Consider the following 15,771-nt stretch of genomic DNA (forward strand, 5'->3'; position numbering starts at 1 on the left):
TGGTGGTGAATATAGAGGCCCATTTGAACACTATTGCAGGGATTATGGTATCAAGCTTGAAAAGATTGTTCCAAAAACACCACAGCATAATGGAGTAGCAGAGAGAATGAATCGGACAATTAATGATCGGATTCAGTGTATGCTTTCTCATGCGAAGTTACCTAAGTCATTTTGGGGTGAAGTGATGAGAACAGCAGTGGACTTACTAAATCTTTCTCCATCGATTCCTTTTAAGGGGGATGTTCCGCAAAGAATTTGAGTGGCAAAGATGTTTCCTACAGCCATCTAAAAGTGTTCGATTATCGGGCATTTGTGCATGTTCCAAGAGATGAAAGATCCAAGCTTGATGACAAGTCTAAACAGTGTATCTTCTTAAGTTATGAACATGAAGAGCTTGGCTACAGGTTATGGGATCCAGTTACAAAGAAAGTCACTAGAAGCTGAGATGCAGTGTTTTGTAAGTATCAAACCATTGAAGACATTGATAAGGCAGAGAGACCAAAGAATATAGCTCAACGTTCAATTGGTTTCAGCCTAAATCCTTCTAATATTAATAGAAATCATGGGGGAGAAGTGCATGAAAATCATGAAGATGGTGAATCCTCACATAATGTTGATTCTTCAGTTGAGACAGATGAAATAGCTGAGCAAGAGCAATCTATCCTACCTCAAGTTAGAAGATCTGAAAGAGAATGTAGGCCTTCTCAAAAATATTTGCCGCACGAGAATGTGTTACTCACTAATGCAAGGGAGCCAGAAACTTATGAAGATGCTATATCAAGTAAACAAAAGAATGAGTGGTATGAAGCTATACAAGAGGAGCTTAAATCCTTGCATGAGAGCCACACATTTGAATTGGTGAAGTTGCTCAAGGGTAAGAGAACACTCACAAATAAGTGGGTGTACAAGTTGAAGACGGAAGAAAATAGTTTGCAACCATGATACAATGCTAGACTTGTTGTGAAGGGCCTGAGCCAAATCATGTTTTACGAAGACCAACAAAACAATAAGGGTTCATAAAGCGAGATTTCATCAAAAGAATAGCATAAACTTTGAAGAGATTTTGTCACCAGTTGTAAATATGTCTTCTATTCGAGTTGTTCTTGGGTTGGCTGCCAGTTTGAATTTAGAAATTGAACAACTTGATGTAAAGACGGCTTTTCTTTATGGAGATCTAGAAGAAGAGATATATATGGAGCAACTGGAGGGTTTTGAAGTTGAAGGCAAGGAGCAGCTTGTATGTAAATTGAGGAAAAGCTTATATGGTCTCAAGCAAGCGCCAAGGCAATGGCATATGAAGTTTGAATTATTCATGGAAGAACAATGATACGGTAAGACAAACTCCAATTCTTTTGTCTTTATGAAAAGATTCTTAGATAATGATTGATTGTTGGGCATGATGCCAAGAAAATCAAGAGCTTGTAAAATGAGTTGAGTAAAGCTTTTGCAATGAAAGATCTAGGCCTAGCTAAGCAAATCTTAGGCATGAGAATTACTCGTAACATGAAGAATAAGAAACTGTGGTTATCTCAAGAGAAGTATATAGAAAAGGTGCTTTAAAGATTTAACATGAGCACATGTAAACTAGTGAGTAATCCACTTGTAGGCCATTTCAAGTTAAGTAGTAATGAGTGTCCTTCAAGTGAGAAAGAGAAGGTTGAGATGACGAAAATTTCTTATGCATTGGCCGTGGGTAGTTTGATGTACGCCATGGTTTGTACAAGACCCGATATTGCTCATGCAGTTGGTGTTGTGAGTAGATTTCTCTCTAATCCAGGTAAGGAGCATTGGATCGTTGTTAAATGGATTCTGAGATATCTTAGAGGCACTTCTACACTTTGCTTGTGTTAGGGAAATGCGAAGCCTGAGTTGAGTGGTTACTCAGATGCAGACTATGCCAGTGATGTTGATTCTCAAAAATCCACATAGGGTAATATAATAATATTTGTCGGGGGAGCTATTTCATGGCAATCAAGATTGCAAAAATGTATTGCTTTGTCTACAACTGAAGTGGAGTATATTGCTATTACCGAAGGAGATAAAGAACTTTTGTGAATGCAAAAATTCCTACAAGAGTTGGACTTGAAGTAAGAGAAGTTTGTTCTATACTACGATAGCATGAGTGCCATCCATCTTAAGCATTCAAGATCGAAGCATGTTGATGTGAAGTATCATTAGATCCGAGAAAAAGCTAGAAGATAAGCTCTTCCTACTTGAGAAAGTTCATACCGACAACAATAGGTCCAACAGGATGACCAAGGCTTTGCCCGTGGTGAAACTTGATGCTTGTAGAAGAAAAGCAGGCATGATGAACTTCCCACATGAGGTGGAGGGGGAGATTTGTTGGCTGGGTCCACCTTCATGTGGGGCCCAGCTAGCATTAAATAAAAAAAAACAAAAAGAAAAGAAAAGAACAAAAATAAGTGGAGTGGTGTGCGTGGGTGTGCATCCAAAAAAGTGAAGAGGAGAGAGAAAATGAAAAATAAAACTGCAGAAGCAAGGGACAAGAGAAAAAAGGAAGAGAGCTGCAACTTTGTGGCTCCGATTCGAAGGCCAAATATTGATGGGATCGGCTCAAATTTCAGTATGTTGTTCGTGAGATCGAGAGCTACAAGTTATTGGTTTTTGTTCGTCGAGAACCGTCTCCAAATTCTACAGTTGCGGTTGAGGTTTTCTTGCTTCAAACTTATTTATCTACCTATATGGTGAGAAAAAGATTATTGTAATGTTGATGTTGAGCTTCTAGTATCTAACTAGAGAAGAATACTTTGTGTATCCTACCATTATTGGTGATTAGTGGATGCTTTTGGGCGGTCTATAGGTTTTCCCGCATCGGGTTTGCCATGTTAAATTCTTGATGTCGTTATTTGATTTGTCTACTTATCATTTCAGTATTATACTTGCATATTGTGAGGCTATACATTGCTGGTTGTTGCTGAGGGTTAAGAGATTTTTAGTTGATTTAGTTTCAGGGGAGAAACTGATCCTGGATTGCATTTGGCTGTCATGAATTGTTGTTACCTGAGTTCTCCCCAACAAAGCACAAGGGTAGTTTGTGATTGGATGTACGGCAATCGCCGTCGCCTTCACAACAATTGTTGCCTTCACAATCATCAACGTGGACGTGGCAATTAACATAGTCGCCAAGGGAGCAAAGTCTGCACTCAGGATGCGATTCCACTCCGTTGTGGTAGTCGCAAGTCTCAAATACAGGGGCAGTTTGTGATTTTGATATATAGCCATAGCCATCGCGAAGATCCAATCCAACTCCGCCATGGCTGTCGCAAGTCTTCAAAAATTGAATACTCTTATGCTCCTGCTCAGACAATGCAACGCAAGAACTTCAGTGATCTGTCAAAGAGAAAATCATAGACCGTTCAAGTTTAAAGAAGCACGGTATTTATTCAAGCACATGAGGTTATTTATACAGCAATAAAATGGTTTTATAACCGACCACAGTTCTAGCAATCCATAATTGGGTCTCTGTTGCCTAATGGTAGAATACAAAGCAATACAAAACAATTATGAGTTCAACCAGCAAGTATGTCTAATTGAAGATTTTCTGGGATGTAATCAAATGTTTGCCTTTTAGAGAGACTCAACAATTCAGCTTTTTCCCGCTAACTTTGGCTGCATGAATCCTGTTGAGCGAAGAATACAACTTAAAAATGAACTTCATATTTCTTGAAAGGCCAAAATCTGAGTTTGCAAAATTAGATCAAATTCCTCTCCAAGATTAGAAATTCTTACCACTTTGGAACAGGATCATCACCAAAGTAACACCCTTATACAATAGCCAGGCATGACAATTCCAAGGCTGTCCACATCTTTCTGGATGCCTAGCGCTGGATAATTACACGAGCGAAATTCAGGCAGCACCTGAAGCTTCTTGCAGTTACGCAATTCAAGCATTTGGAGATTTGAGAGGCAACAAATGCTCTCAGGCAAGTGAAAAATTCGGGTATATGATAATTTCAAAACTCTCAAAGAGGATAATCCTGCAAGATCACCGTCCATCTGAATCTCCAAATTCCAGCAGCGAGAAAAATCTCTCTTCCAACTTTGGCAGATTTTGTATTGCTTTAGGAAATTTCCCTAAGTGAGTAAATTCCATCTTTAGCACTTTCAAATTGTCCAAATGCTTGACTGAATGGGGCAATTCGTCAACTCCCGTGTTTGACAGGTCCATAAACTGCAGTTCCTTGAGCTTTCCAATGGATCGTGGAATTTCAGTTAATTTCTGACAGCTCCTTAAAGATAGGCATCGAAGTTTCTTCAGTGACCCAATGGAAACTGGGAGGGTCTTTATAGCAGCTCCATCCAGTGCAAGATTAGAAAGAGATCGTAAGTGATCAATCTCATATATTCGTTCTAACCTTTCACACTTGCAAGCACTGAGAGTTTCAAGTTGTTCCATAGAACCTTCTCGGAAACGAATTGTATCAATAAAAGTCCTATCGATCACAAGCTCTTTTAAAGCCTTCGCAAAACCCAGATCTGGCAACTGGCCAAATTACAAGACTTCATATTTGAGGAAACTAAGCTGCTTAGATTGCTAATGGATGGGCTAATCAAGGATAATTTGGAACAAGCTTCCAGAATCAATCTTTCTAGTTTAGTTGGAGCAGGGAATTCTGGAGATTCAAGTAACTCAGGACACCCCGTTAGGTTCAAAACTTTCAATTTCTTCGCCTTCTGCAAATCAATGAGACAATAAAAGAGAATGAGTTCTTGAAAAACGTATGATTAACAAGATTAAAATAAATGCAATTTCTACCTCTCTTATCAGCTCCCAACCTCTCCAACCTTGATTTATCCGGCTCCATGACAGATCAAGAATGATCAAGTGTTCAACATTGAAATAAGGAAGTCCCAAAGTCTTTTCAGGGCATATTTGCCAATCCAACCATCTTAAGTTTGCAAGAAGATTCTGAAGATTGCCTTCAATATTTGCAGAATCCAGTTTAAGGAACCTCAAATTCCAGAGAGGATAAAATGCTTCGCACGTGAAACAAACATCAGTTCCATGATCAAACATGAGTCCAAGGGCTTGAACCTTTTCAGTGCTCTGTGAATTAGACAAAAGTTAGCTGGATGAAAAAACCAACAAGAAAACCTGGATAATGATCATTTCATTTTCTCATCTGAGTTAAAATTAATGATTGTAAGATGAATAAATCAAAAAGAGCATCAACTTTGTCCACTCAAGGAATCATTTGTTGTCCTTTATTTACCTTCCTTTCCTTTAGCATGGCTAATGCTTCCTTGTGATTCCACAACCTGCTTCACCTGCAAGGTTCTTCGGGGTTCTCCTTCCGTACCATGTCCCTACCAAAGTCTCTTAATTGGTCATGCATCTACAGCTCGTTGTTCTCTCCAACTTTCACCAAAGACCTAACAAGAAGAGCTTCAATGCCCTCATGAGGGTAAAATTCACAGTCCTCCCACATGTAAATGGCAATTCTCTTATCTTTGCCAATAAAAAAACATGCTATATACAGGAATATCTTTTTCTGATTTTCATCTAAATCTTCATAACACATCTTCAATACTTTTTCAACTTTCTTGTGAGGAGCATGTTTCAATTTCTTCAATGTATCTTCCCACACTTCTTTTGATTTTGAAAATAAGAAAGAACCCACCACTTCAAGAGCTAAAGGAAGCCCACCAGTAGCTCTTATAATGGCACTCGAAAGAGTATTGTCAATCTCTCTGACGAAATCCTTACCAAATGCATGCTTACAAAAAAGTTGAAGAGCTTCACCTTCTTCCATTGCCTCAACCTCGTATTTTTGATCTGCTACTTTGACCTTCGTAAGAACATCTTGCTTTCTAGATGTCACAATAATTCTGCTTCCAGGACCATAATCCTTAAGCTCACCCGCAATCTGAACAAGTTGTTCAGGGTCACCCACATCATCAAGAAAAATGAGAACCTTCATATTGCTGAATCTGTGTTTGATAAAGAGCATAGCCTCATCAGAAGTACCGAAGCCTTGACTTCCCTTATTTACTAGTTGAGAAATTAAATTAATTCGCGAAGTCTTAAGCCCTGCCACCTGGGTATACCTTTCTCGAACATTCTCGAGATAGGCACAACCATCAAAGAGATGGTAGAGTCGGTTGTAGACAACCTTTGCAAGAGTAGTTTTGCCAACCCCAGGCATACCACATATTCCAACAACACATTTCTTGTGGCCAAATGTTTCAACAGCTTGTCCATCACAAAAATCAACATTAAGCTTCCTCATAACCTCTTCTACATGACGGTTGATCCCAACTAGATATTCAGTCACGACTAGGTCAGGCTTCTTTAATCGTTGCAAGACATCTGAGACGACCAGCTGTATAAGCTTGCCATGATGCCTGCCAATGTAAGTAATGAGAGAGAGCTATGATGATATGTACTAAAACTATGTACTAAAATATGACTGGACAGTAGACAAAAAGTAAGATAGGAAGGTTGACTTAAGACATGGCAATACAATGTATGAAAACACAGAAGGCACCAGCTAAACCATAGTTGTTCATTTACTAAATGATATCAAAGTCGATTTATCATAGCATTGGTTATAGGTAAGATAACAGAAACTAGGATATTCTTCTAGAAGTTCTTTTATGGTCTATAACTGAATGCATATTTGGTGAAACAGTAAGAAAATCACGCCAAGACTAATCCCTTGGAGGGATTCAGTGGAGTATTGAGTATTGACTATATGATCTATGAAATAAGTAGGCTTATTTTACTTAGATACGATCATATAAGTATCTATTGTGTACCCCAGGTTTTACTTAGATAGGAAACTCTAATCTATTGATCTAGAAGTGTAGAACAAACATTTTTGACATTCCTGCTTATACATAGGCTGCATACAGTGGCGACTTTTGAAGAATGGACACATTTAGGATGTTCAGAACGCCCGCAGGAAATCAGATACGACAGCATTATATGATTAAGAATTTTGGACTCTCTCTGGGGCTATTGAAGGTCTCACAATTCATGAATAGTGATCAGCTTAACCTGCAACAAGATCTTAGACGTAACAATCTTTTCCATGAATGTATGGACTGGGAGCGCATTTTGCTCAAGGTAGAGCTATGTAGTATAAGACAAGAGCAGCAGAGATTGGATTACCCATCATTCATTTCAGCCAAGTTCAACCCTCTTACTTCTCCAATATCTCGGAGAGCCTTCTTCCACGCATTGATCCTCTCTCTACCAATTCCCTCATTCTTAACAAGTTCATAAAAGGACTTCCCAAAAGAACCCTTAAGGTGTTTTACATCAGAGCAATCGACATCATAGAATATGGGAATGATCATTTGCTCTTTGTTCTCTCTGCACTCTAACATTTGCTGCAGCTCCATGAGGCAGCTTTTGCTTGAAGCATAATCCTTGGAGATGATGGGTATGGCTATCTTCGACTGCTTGATCGCCTCAGTGAGTGACGGCTTGATCTTTCCTCCAACAGGGAGCTCTTCATTGTCTCTGAAAACACGGATCCCCTTTTCTGTGAGGCTGGTAAAGAGGCAATCTGTGAATCCCTTCCGGGTATCTGGCCCTCTGAAACTCAAGAAAACTTCGTAACTTCCCGAAAATGTGACAAAAGTCGGTGCAGATCTTGGCGATTCGCATGATTCCTGTCAAACCAAGGGACCAAACTTTATCCCGTAACATGTATATTCCTACCTAGAGGAGCTGAATGCCCAATTGTTTGCTCCTCATCAAAAGTAAAAAAAAAAAAAAAAAAAAGAGAGAGAGAGGGAAATTGCCAAGTCAAATGACAATGCATAGCATAACACTCACATTACCGAGCGAAAATCCAAGGGCATCCAAACATCTTCTATTCTTAGAAGAGGAAAAAAGGAAAATCTCAAAGGAACCCAACAAAGGTTATCTCTTATTTCCAAGCATTTTCCGAACAAACTTATTAATTGGGAAAACAAATGTACTAGACGATCGTTTAAGTTGAAGAGGTCCACCGAATGAATTAGGAAGAACAAACACATGCGAAACCAGTGTTCAAAGAACTAAGCTAAATGCTGAAATTAGACATTGGATGCCGACACCAACCGCGTTTCTTCCGCCCTTTTTTCCTACGTATTCAAGGACCGCCGCGGTGATCGAAGCCAACAGAGCTTGGTTTGACTTCCGGAGAATGCACGAGAGCGCGACGAACAGGAACGCCAGTTTCAATGCACACGACGCCCACTCCATCTCTCTCTCTCTCTCTCTCTCTCTCTCAGAGACAAGGCGCGAGCAGGAAGACGGGAAGAGAGAGTGGGAATACGATCGACAAAGCCAAGCTCTTCTCTGGCTGGCGCGATCCTATAGACTTCTCCAGTTATGCGCACGGGAGTTTCTCCATTGGCTCCGGGTATCATCAAGTCGACGATATTGTGACTAAATCTCAGCCGTCCATCGTCCAATCTTGCCACTTTTTACTCGTTTAACTAATCGCCGGCCGATGGGACGCACAAAGTAATACGTTAGAAGCGATAGAGCTAATTTTGACCACGCCTCTATGACTAAAGCCACTCAATTTTTCAGTGGATAGGCAATAGCACCCTTTCGCACGTGATTCCCTCAATTGAGTTTCAAATTTACACTCAGTTGCTATTTAAAAACATGGAAACGGCCTATTCTTCATCGCTGCTCAGCATGTCCATTCTTGGTGCCTCCTATCTCAACAACTCAATTTTGTGTTGAATTTGTTATTTGTTGATTAGTCTAAAAATGAAATCGTTCTTCTTATTAAATCAAGCAAGTGATGATATTGTTATGTTATTGATGAGATTTTTTTACATTGAATATATAAAAAGATATAAGAGTATCTAGAAGTACACCGAGAATAATGATGTAAAAAAATTATACGCATTAAGACATGTGATAGCTTCCTTTGTGACACTTTATCAATAATATTAGACTTTTTGCAATCTAAATGAATGAGTCATTCTAAAAAAAAATTTCTTTAGTTTATGCGGATTTAGATTTAATTATACATTATCTTTTTATCTTTTAAATTTTATCATTGGGAAATGTAATTGTAATTTTATTTTATTAATTTTTTACGATGGTATTTTTTTTTTTTATTTCATTTAGTCACCTCAACTTATGTATATCAAAGACAACTCATATAAAAAAAAAATTTAATGATGATGTGCGCAACAACAGAAAAAAAAAGTTGATAAATATATAACTGTGTTAAAAAGTTGCTTATACTAAAATTTTCTTGGACTTTGCTTGACGAGTAACCATAAATTGGCTTGACATGAAAAAGAAATTAACTAGGTCATGAACTTTATCTTTATATGTTTTCGAGAAACTTTAAGGTCGAATTAACTGATTTTATGCAAGCGCGATCAGAAACTCCATTGTACATGCTCGATAATAAAATTAAATGAAATGTAAACACACTATGTTACCAATAACTTGTGATATTTAAAGTTCTGTTTAGTATATTGCAAGTCTAAAATGAATAATATGTTAACTGTAATCTTGAAGTAACGAGAAATGTGAATTTAACATGAACTTTTATTTATTATTTTATTCACTGATCTAAATAATTTAATAGAATTAATTGTACTTCAAATTAGCAGTTATTTAATAAGAAAGTAAATCGTTGCTTAGTTTCAATATATTTCTTTTAAATTAAGTGAATTTTGATGAAATTTGTCTATATTTGAAACACGATACTTTCTCTTTGGCTATTATTCGAAATAAAAACTAATAGACCATAGAAGTTTGGGAGTTACAAAATAAACAATATTATTTGATAATATTCTTCTCTTTATTCAATTTGTGAAGTTTCAACTAAATAATATATAGAAACTTGGGGATGACAAATCAACAAACTAATGCTGAAATTTGAGTCAATCATTAAAAAAAAAAAGTGAAGTGCCACGTGACACATGAAGAAACATCCTCTCGGTTCTAATTCTAATTATGCACAATTGATTTCTTTAGATGTTTTGGCCCTCCTAATCTGACTTTTATTTGATGTGTAACACTTGAAATCTTTCAAAAGACATAAATAGTTTCCTGTGGAATAACGTTGAATTATTTTCGCAAACTAGTCAAAATTCAAGATTTTGCAAATGAAAAGTCATAAGTGCTTTAAAGAAAGTTACCACTCAGAATAATCTTATGGATTCTGCCAACAAGTATGGTGAAATTAACAGAATATACTTTCAAGTGACTTTTTCTTTTTGTCTGGTCCTATCCTATATCTCCTAAATATATTAAATAGGACTTGACTATTAAATATGTCCTTTTTAACGTTGTCGTTAGCCAGTGTCCTAAAAGCCGTTAAGAAAGGGTATAAAAAGTCACGCATCCTAACCGTATTAAGCGGCAAATTTCCCTCTCTTCCATCTCTCTAGCTCAGAGACTCTGTTCACCGGTAGTTTAGTTTGGTACAAATGTCTGGCTTCAATTCAATTCCTCTCTCTCTCTCTCGCAATTCTCTTTCAGTTTCCATTTTTGAAGTTTCAACCTCTCTTGAGCTCGCGATTTGTGTATGTTCGAGTCAAGTCTATCGTTTCGTTAACCAATGTGAGGGTGAGTCTTTCGTTTCGGTTCTTGGTTTTCATGCTTTTGGAACATTCGATAGTTTCCGAATTGTAGTTGGTGGTCTGGAACTTGGGTTTGACGTCTGTTTCGCGTCTTGTGAGTATGGATGATGAATAATCGCAGCATATGAAGAAGATGGTTCGTTAATGTCAGTAGACGATGGCGACGATTGAGGCATGATTGGTTTGGTGTTTCCTGCCCCTGCAGCTGAACAGGAGGTGCATGGAAGCTGGTGAGATATGGCGCCCAAGGTGAAGGAGGATGAGAGACTCGAGAGGATTATCCGCGGTCTGTTGAAACTTCCCGAGAACCGAAGGTGTATTAACTGCAACAGTTTGGTATGATCTCTGTTTCTTTGCGATTTCGTCTCATGTTTCCTAATTGTTGAACCTGCTCAGTATGTCCACATGGATACCGATTGTGCATCGTCCCCGTTTTCTGAATGCACAGAAAATGCTTAGTTAATCCAATGATTTGTTCAGATTTCCTCAAACTCCTTCGACAGCAATCATGATCACCAATCGCTTTAGGGAAATGCCGACATTGTTTACTAGGTTTTTTGGGGTTTGGACAATCATAGTATGCTATACACTAGAAAAGAGACAGATTACCCACAGAAATTTGTCTCTATCCAATTATGGCGAACACAGGAAACTGGTTCCCGAGACAAAAATGGAATTTGTTGTCATTACACTTGACGAACCATGGCCATTGTCAAGCTCCACTGTTCTTTCATCAGAAGTCGGCAATGGATGATTTTGTTTACAGAGCTAAATGTTGATAGTATCCCTCCGTTTTTTTTCAAATTTTTGGACTCACATGAGCATTGACAATTATAATCTGTATGTCAATCCACCATATTGGTACTGAGACATTTGCTCTGTTGCAGGGACCGCAATATGTTTGCACCACTTTTTGTACATTCGTCTGCATGAACTGCAGTGGGATACAGTAAGTAGCTAGACAGACTCATTTCTTCTTGTACATGCATTGATTTGATTTAGTGTCAATTACATACGGTGTGGTTCATGGACTAGTTGATTGCGGGTTACTTCGGCATAGGCTTGCATATCTGGAGCCATAGCCAGCTTATTTTTGCTGATCAATGATATGTTTTGACATATTGCAGCCAGGAGTTCACGCACCGGGTAAAATCAATATCAATGGCTAAATTTACTCCTGAAGAAGTGAGCGCACTTCAAGCTGGAGGAAATGAGGTGGGGAATTGTATATGCAGTCTCTTTCACAACTTGGTGATTTCATTGTAGCTATCACGTCTTGTTTCTTACTCGTGTTCTGGACTTCATTTTAAGCGAGCACGGCAAATATTTCTTAAAGAATGGGATCCTCAACGCCATTCTCATCCTGACAGCAGGTCTGCACACGCTTCTTGAATGTCGCTTAGCAATTATAGAAAGTAATATTGTCTGATACATGTATGTTCTTCCAGTAACCTTTATAAACTCCGGGATTTCATCAAGCATGTCTACGTAGATAGGAAATTTAGTGGTGAAAGAAGCGAGGAGAAGCTCCCGAGGCTGAGATTGGTGAGCTAACTAGTTATTCCTTGAACAAACCAACGGTCTATGGTTTGCTTATGTTCTCTAATTTTATCTTGAACATGTAGAATGGAGTTTGGCTTGTGAAGCTTCGTTGATTTTGATGTCTTATATGCATGCAGACCAACAAAGAAGAGTCCTACACGAACAGAAGTTCTAATGCATATAGGAGTGCATCTGGAAGCCCTAGTTATGAGGACAGATATAAAAGACCTCATAGCGGAAGGTCTAGTCCAAGCGGACGAAGCGAAGATGGGATGTTAAGATATTATTCTGATGAAAGGAGAAGTCCAAGATATGCCCGAGAAATCTCGAGATATGGGGGTTATAGAAAGAGTCCTGTCCGTTTCGAGGTTGTTGATGACCGGTTTCGGGACGACGTGTTAGGAGGTGGCAGGCGATCTCAGGGTCAAAGGCTTTCAAATGAAGAATCAAGGCGGGGAAGCAGGTCACCCGAGAATCAAAAGAACACGGATAAGTCCACTTCCACTGTAGCTCGACCCGCAAAGGAGACTTTAAGGGAAGATGGTCTTTCCCGCAGGGCAGGCGAAACAACGGAAAATTCTGATGGCTGTGCCAATGTCAAGGTACCCTAATTGCTTTGCGAGTTCAATTTACACTTCTCTCTCACTTACAAGTAGCATTTGATTGTGAAGCTGATATTTAAATGTAAGCCTGCGACATATTCCTTCCTAGTTCCACGAGTGTAACATGCTCATAGGACTGTGCGGTATCGCGTATATGGGAATTCAGGAATGGCACAATGAGATGATGGTTTATGATTAATGTCGCCAATGAGACAATACAATTTCAGCACCGTTTTTCCTTGTATTATTTAGCACCATAAAGACTTCTCTGCATGATTTTCTGAAGAAGATTCAGCAGGTTTCCATAAACTTAAACTGTCAACGTTCATGTCCCGGGATCTTAATATATGCTCTGATCTCTGAGGTATTTGTTGTCGCAGAAGGTTCGTTCATTAAATAATTTGGGCAATACTGACAGCAGTGCAGCGGAAATAAAAGAGGCCAAATCCCAGAGTGTGACTGAGATTAGTACAGTCAAAAAGCCTCCCGATGCTTCAGCTGAAACTCAGAGACAACAAATGCCTTCCTCTACTGATGGAGGTAACTGGGCGTCGTTTGCCCCCCCAGCAAATGAGAAGGCATCATCAGCATCAAGTGCAAGTACCCTGGAAATGTTGTTGCTAGAATTAACACCGGCAATCGTAACTGTCAGTAATGTGTCCGAAGGACTCAGCGACTACGATGCTCAGCCAACAGCATCTGTGAGCAACACTTCACCCACTGGCATAGCCTCCGATGTTCCTGCAGAACAAATATCAGCACCAGCCAATGTTCCTGCAGAACAAATATCAGCACCAGCCAATGTTCCTGCAGAACAAATATCAGCATTAGCCAATGTTCCTACACAGCAAGCATTGGTCCTGGCTGATGATCCTACTACATCAACTTCTGTTGCCTCAAAGGAACATATTAGCGAAGAACCTCCCAAAGTTGCAGCCGAGAGCCAAGTTGACTTGTTAGAGCAGTTTCCAAGCATTCAGATGTGTCAGCCTCCAGCCTCCCCTTCTAAGGATGAGAATTTTGCGGTAGAACAGAATGAATCACCGGTAATTTCAATGCATGTTTATCTGAAAAAAGTTATGCAATCCTTGTCAACTTTGTCTTTCATTTTCTTGGTTACTCTGCAAGAGATGACATAGGAAAATGCGATGAAAATAACTGATTGTTGAAATTTATATCTTAGGGGTTCTTTTCATGTGATGCTTATATCATAATGATTATTACTTGTGCGTATATGCAGCCATTAACGTCACTCGAGCTTAATGTGCAAGGACCTTCCTGGGATTCATCTCAAACTGCCGACGCAACTGTCCAAACGGCGAGCTCTGGTTTGGCATTGCAGAACCTTCCCACTGAGCCGAACCCCAGCACGAGAAAGGAACTTCCAGCTGTAAAGCAAATTGAATATGTTTTCTTGACCAAAAAGAAGTTGCAATAGATATATGTTTTTCAATTTATTCATATTCTTGCAGGACCTTTTCACTGCATTTTACCCTCCAGCACCAGCACCAATTCAAGGCTGGCAAACAGCTAGACCTCATGTCATGGGCTTCAACATGCAGTCCTATCCTAACATGACGGTATCACCAGTTCACCAAAAGAGTCAAGTAAAATCTTTTCTTCGACACTCACAGGTTACTCAAACGTTCTTTTCTAATATTGTTTTCCAGCCTATGCCCGCATACCCAAGCTCTGCAAGGTCGACAAACCCATTCGATTTCGGTGATGGAACTGATCAACCTCAAGGGTCAGCGGTAGGCCCAACTTTCTGAATAATCACTCCCTTCTGTGGTTTTCCCATTGACACCTGCGCACTTACACCTTTGTCGATTATAATCTAAGTTGGATGAATTGGTTCGGCGGAGTGCTTCCAACAACGGGGAAATAATGAAATGATCAAAAGAGTGCTGCAACCTAATCAGTTCAAAACTCTCAGCAGTTTTATGAGTTTTTATAAACACTTACGCAGATAGACTGCCTAAAAAGCAAGGATGGGAGCACGTTACTCGTCTCCCACCAAGCTATTGAGCTGCCCATCTCGAGTTCATAACACGGACTAAAGCTCGGCAATTTTGAACACACTTTATTTATTGTAGTCTAGAGATATTGACATTGTTACTAGTCCAGTATAGATAAAATCCTCCTAATTGAAGGAATGACATCTGATCTGAAATGTTCTTTTACCCATAATACTAAAATGCCCTTGCTAGGACTTACGGTAGGAAAGTTTCAATGGAAACAGGAGAAATATGATTGATATCTAATATTTTTTTTCTGCTTGTTAACATGAAGTTTCCTTCCATGGAACCACCGCAAGGAGCACTGTCCATTGTCTCAGCTTCTTCTGGGTATGCACAAACTTCAAGCGAGGGTGCCCAAGCACCAGGAATGATGCTGCATCAGTCTCCGTCGTATGGATCCGATGTTGTCTCACCGTTTCAGTCACCTTCTTATGGAGCCTTGCCGATGGGTAAAATGATGATGGTTAATTTTGTGTAACTATTTTATTTAAATTGTACTATTGCTCGCTGATGTTCAATTCCGCCAGGTTTCCCCGTGGAGCAACAAGGGCAGGGTCATATGCCACCTTCAAGGTAAATTTGACTGATGGCTATTTACCTCAAGATTTTAAAGGCCTTAGGAAACTATCAGAATCTCATAAAGGGAATAAATAATCAATTTATTTCAATTCTTGAGAACTTTAGGCCCTATGCGTATCTCTATCATCTCTCTCTTCTTTCAGTAGCATCAACCGGCAGGAGGCATTTTCGACTAACATTCCCTCTGTAGTCTCTCGGCGTGCTTGTTTAGAACTTTCATCTAGCAGTTATTCTCATTGCTTTTGTTTACCATTGCAGAGCTCATGGCTTTGGAGGTTATGGAACTGATTCATCTCCTTTTAGCTCCTTGAACACTAATCAACAGATGGCAACAAGCTACTCGGCACCCACAGCCCCAAATTCTTTTCCGTCTTCAGGGGGAGGAAACCCATTCGGGTAGATTAACAATAGATCGGTCACTTGACAGTCTTCTAACTTGCAGCTCTGCAACA

General features: G+C 39.3%; 3 protein-coding genes across 3 annotated transcripts; 1 reads left to right on the forward strand and 2 right to left on the reverse strand.

Annotated features, from left to right (window-relative positions):
- Positions 1 to 4,006: 4,006 nt before the first annotated feature.
- On the reverse strand, positions 4,007 to 4,417 carry LOC120291919 (disease resistance protein RUN1-like). Its single transcript, XM_039309727.1, has one exon. The coding sequence runs from the start codon at positions 4,415 to 4,417 to the stop codon at positions 4,007 to 4,009; it is 411 nt and encodes a 136-aa protein (XP_039165661.1).
- A 940-nt stretch (positions 4,418 to 5,357) lies between these two features.
- On the reverse strand, positions 5,358 to 8,218 carry LOC120291920 (TMV resistance protein N-like). Its single transcript, XM_039309728.1, has 4 exons — positions 8,075 to 8,218; positions 7,136 to 7,641; positions 6,070 to 6,366; positions 5,358 to 5,952 (listed from the first exon to the last, which is right to left on the reverse strand). Exons 1-4 carry the CDS (start codon positions 8,216 to 8,218, stop codon positions 5,358 to 5,360), a joined length of 1,542 nt encoding a protein of 513 aa, XP_039165662.1.
- Positions 8,219 to 10,812: 2,594 nt separating this feature from the next.
- Positions 10,813 to 15,719, forward strand: LOC104439915 (probable ADP-ribosylation factor GTPase-activating protein AGD14). The gene is made up of 14 exons (XM_039309729.1): positions 10,813 to 10,911; positions 11,463 to 11,524; positions 11,703 to 11,790; positions 11,887 to 11,948; positions 12,024 to 12,120; positions 12,255 to 12,719; positions 12,829 to 12,906; positions 13,100 to 13,765; positions 13,960 to 14,109; positions 14,192 to 14,299; positions 14,390 to 14,473; positions 15,012 to 15,189; positions 15,268 to 15,313; positions 15,578 to 15,719. The coding sequence occupies exons 1-14, from the start codon at positions 10,813 to 10,815 to the stop codon at positions 15,717 to 15,719; spliced, it is 2,325 nt and encodes a 774-aa protein (XP_039165663.1).
- Positions 15,720 to 15,771: the final 52 nt, after the last annotated feature.

This window comes from Eucalyptus grandis, chromosome 3 (genome assembly GCF_016545825.1).
Source record: "Eucalyptus grandis isolate ANBG69807.140 chromosome 3, ASM1654582v1, whole genome shotgun sequence".
In the NCBI taxonomy this organism is placed as follows: Eukaryota; Viridiplantae; Streptophyta; class Magnoliopsida; order Myrtales; family Myrtaceae; genus Eucalyptus; species Eucalyptus grandis.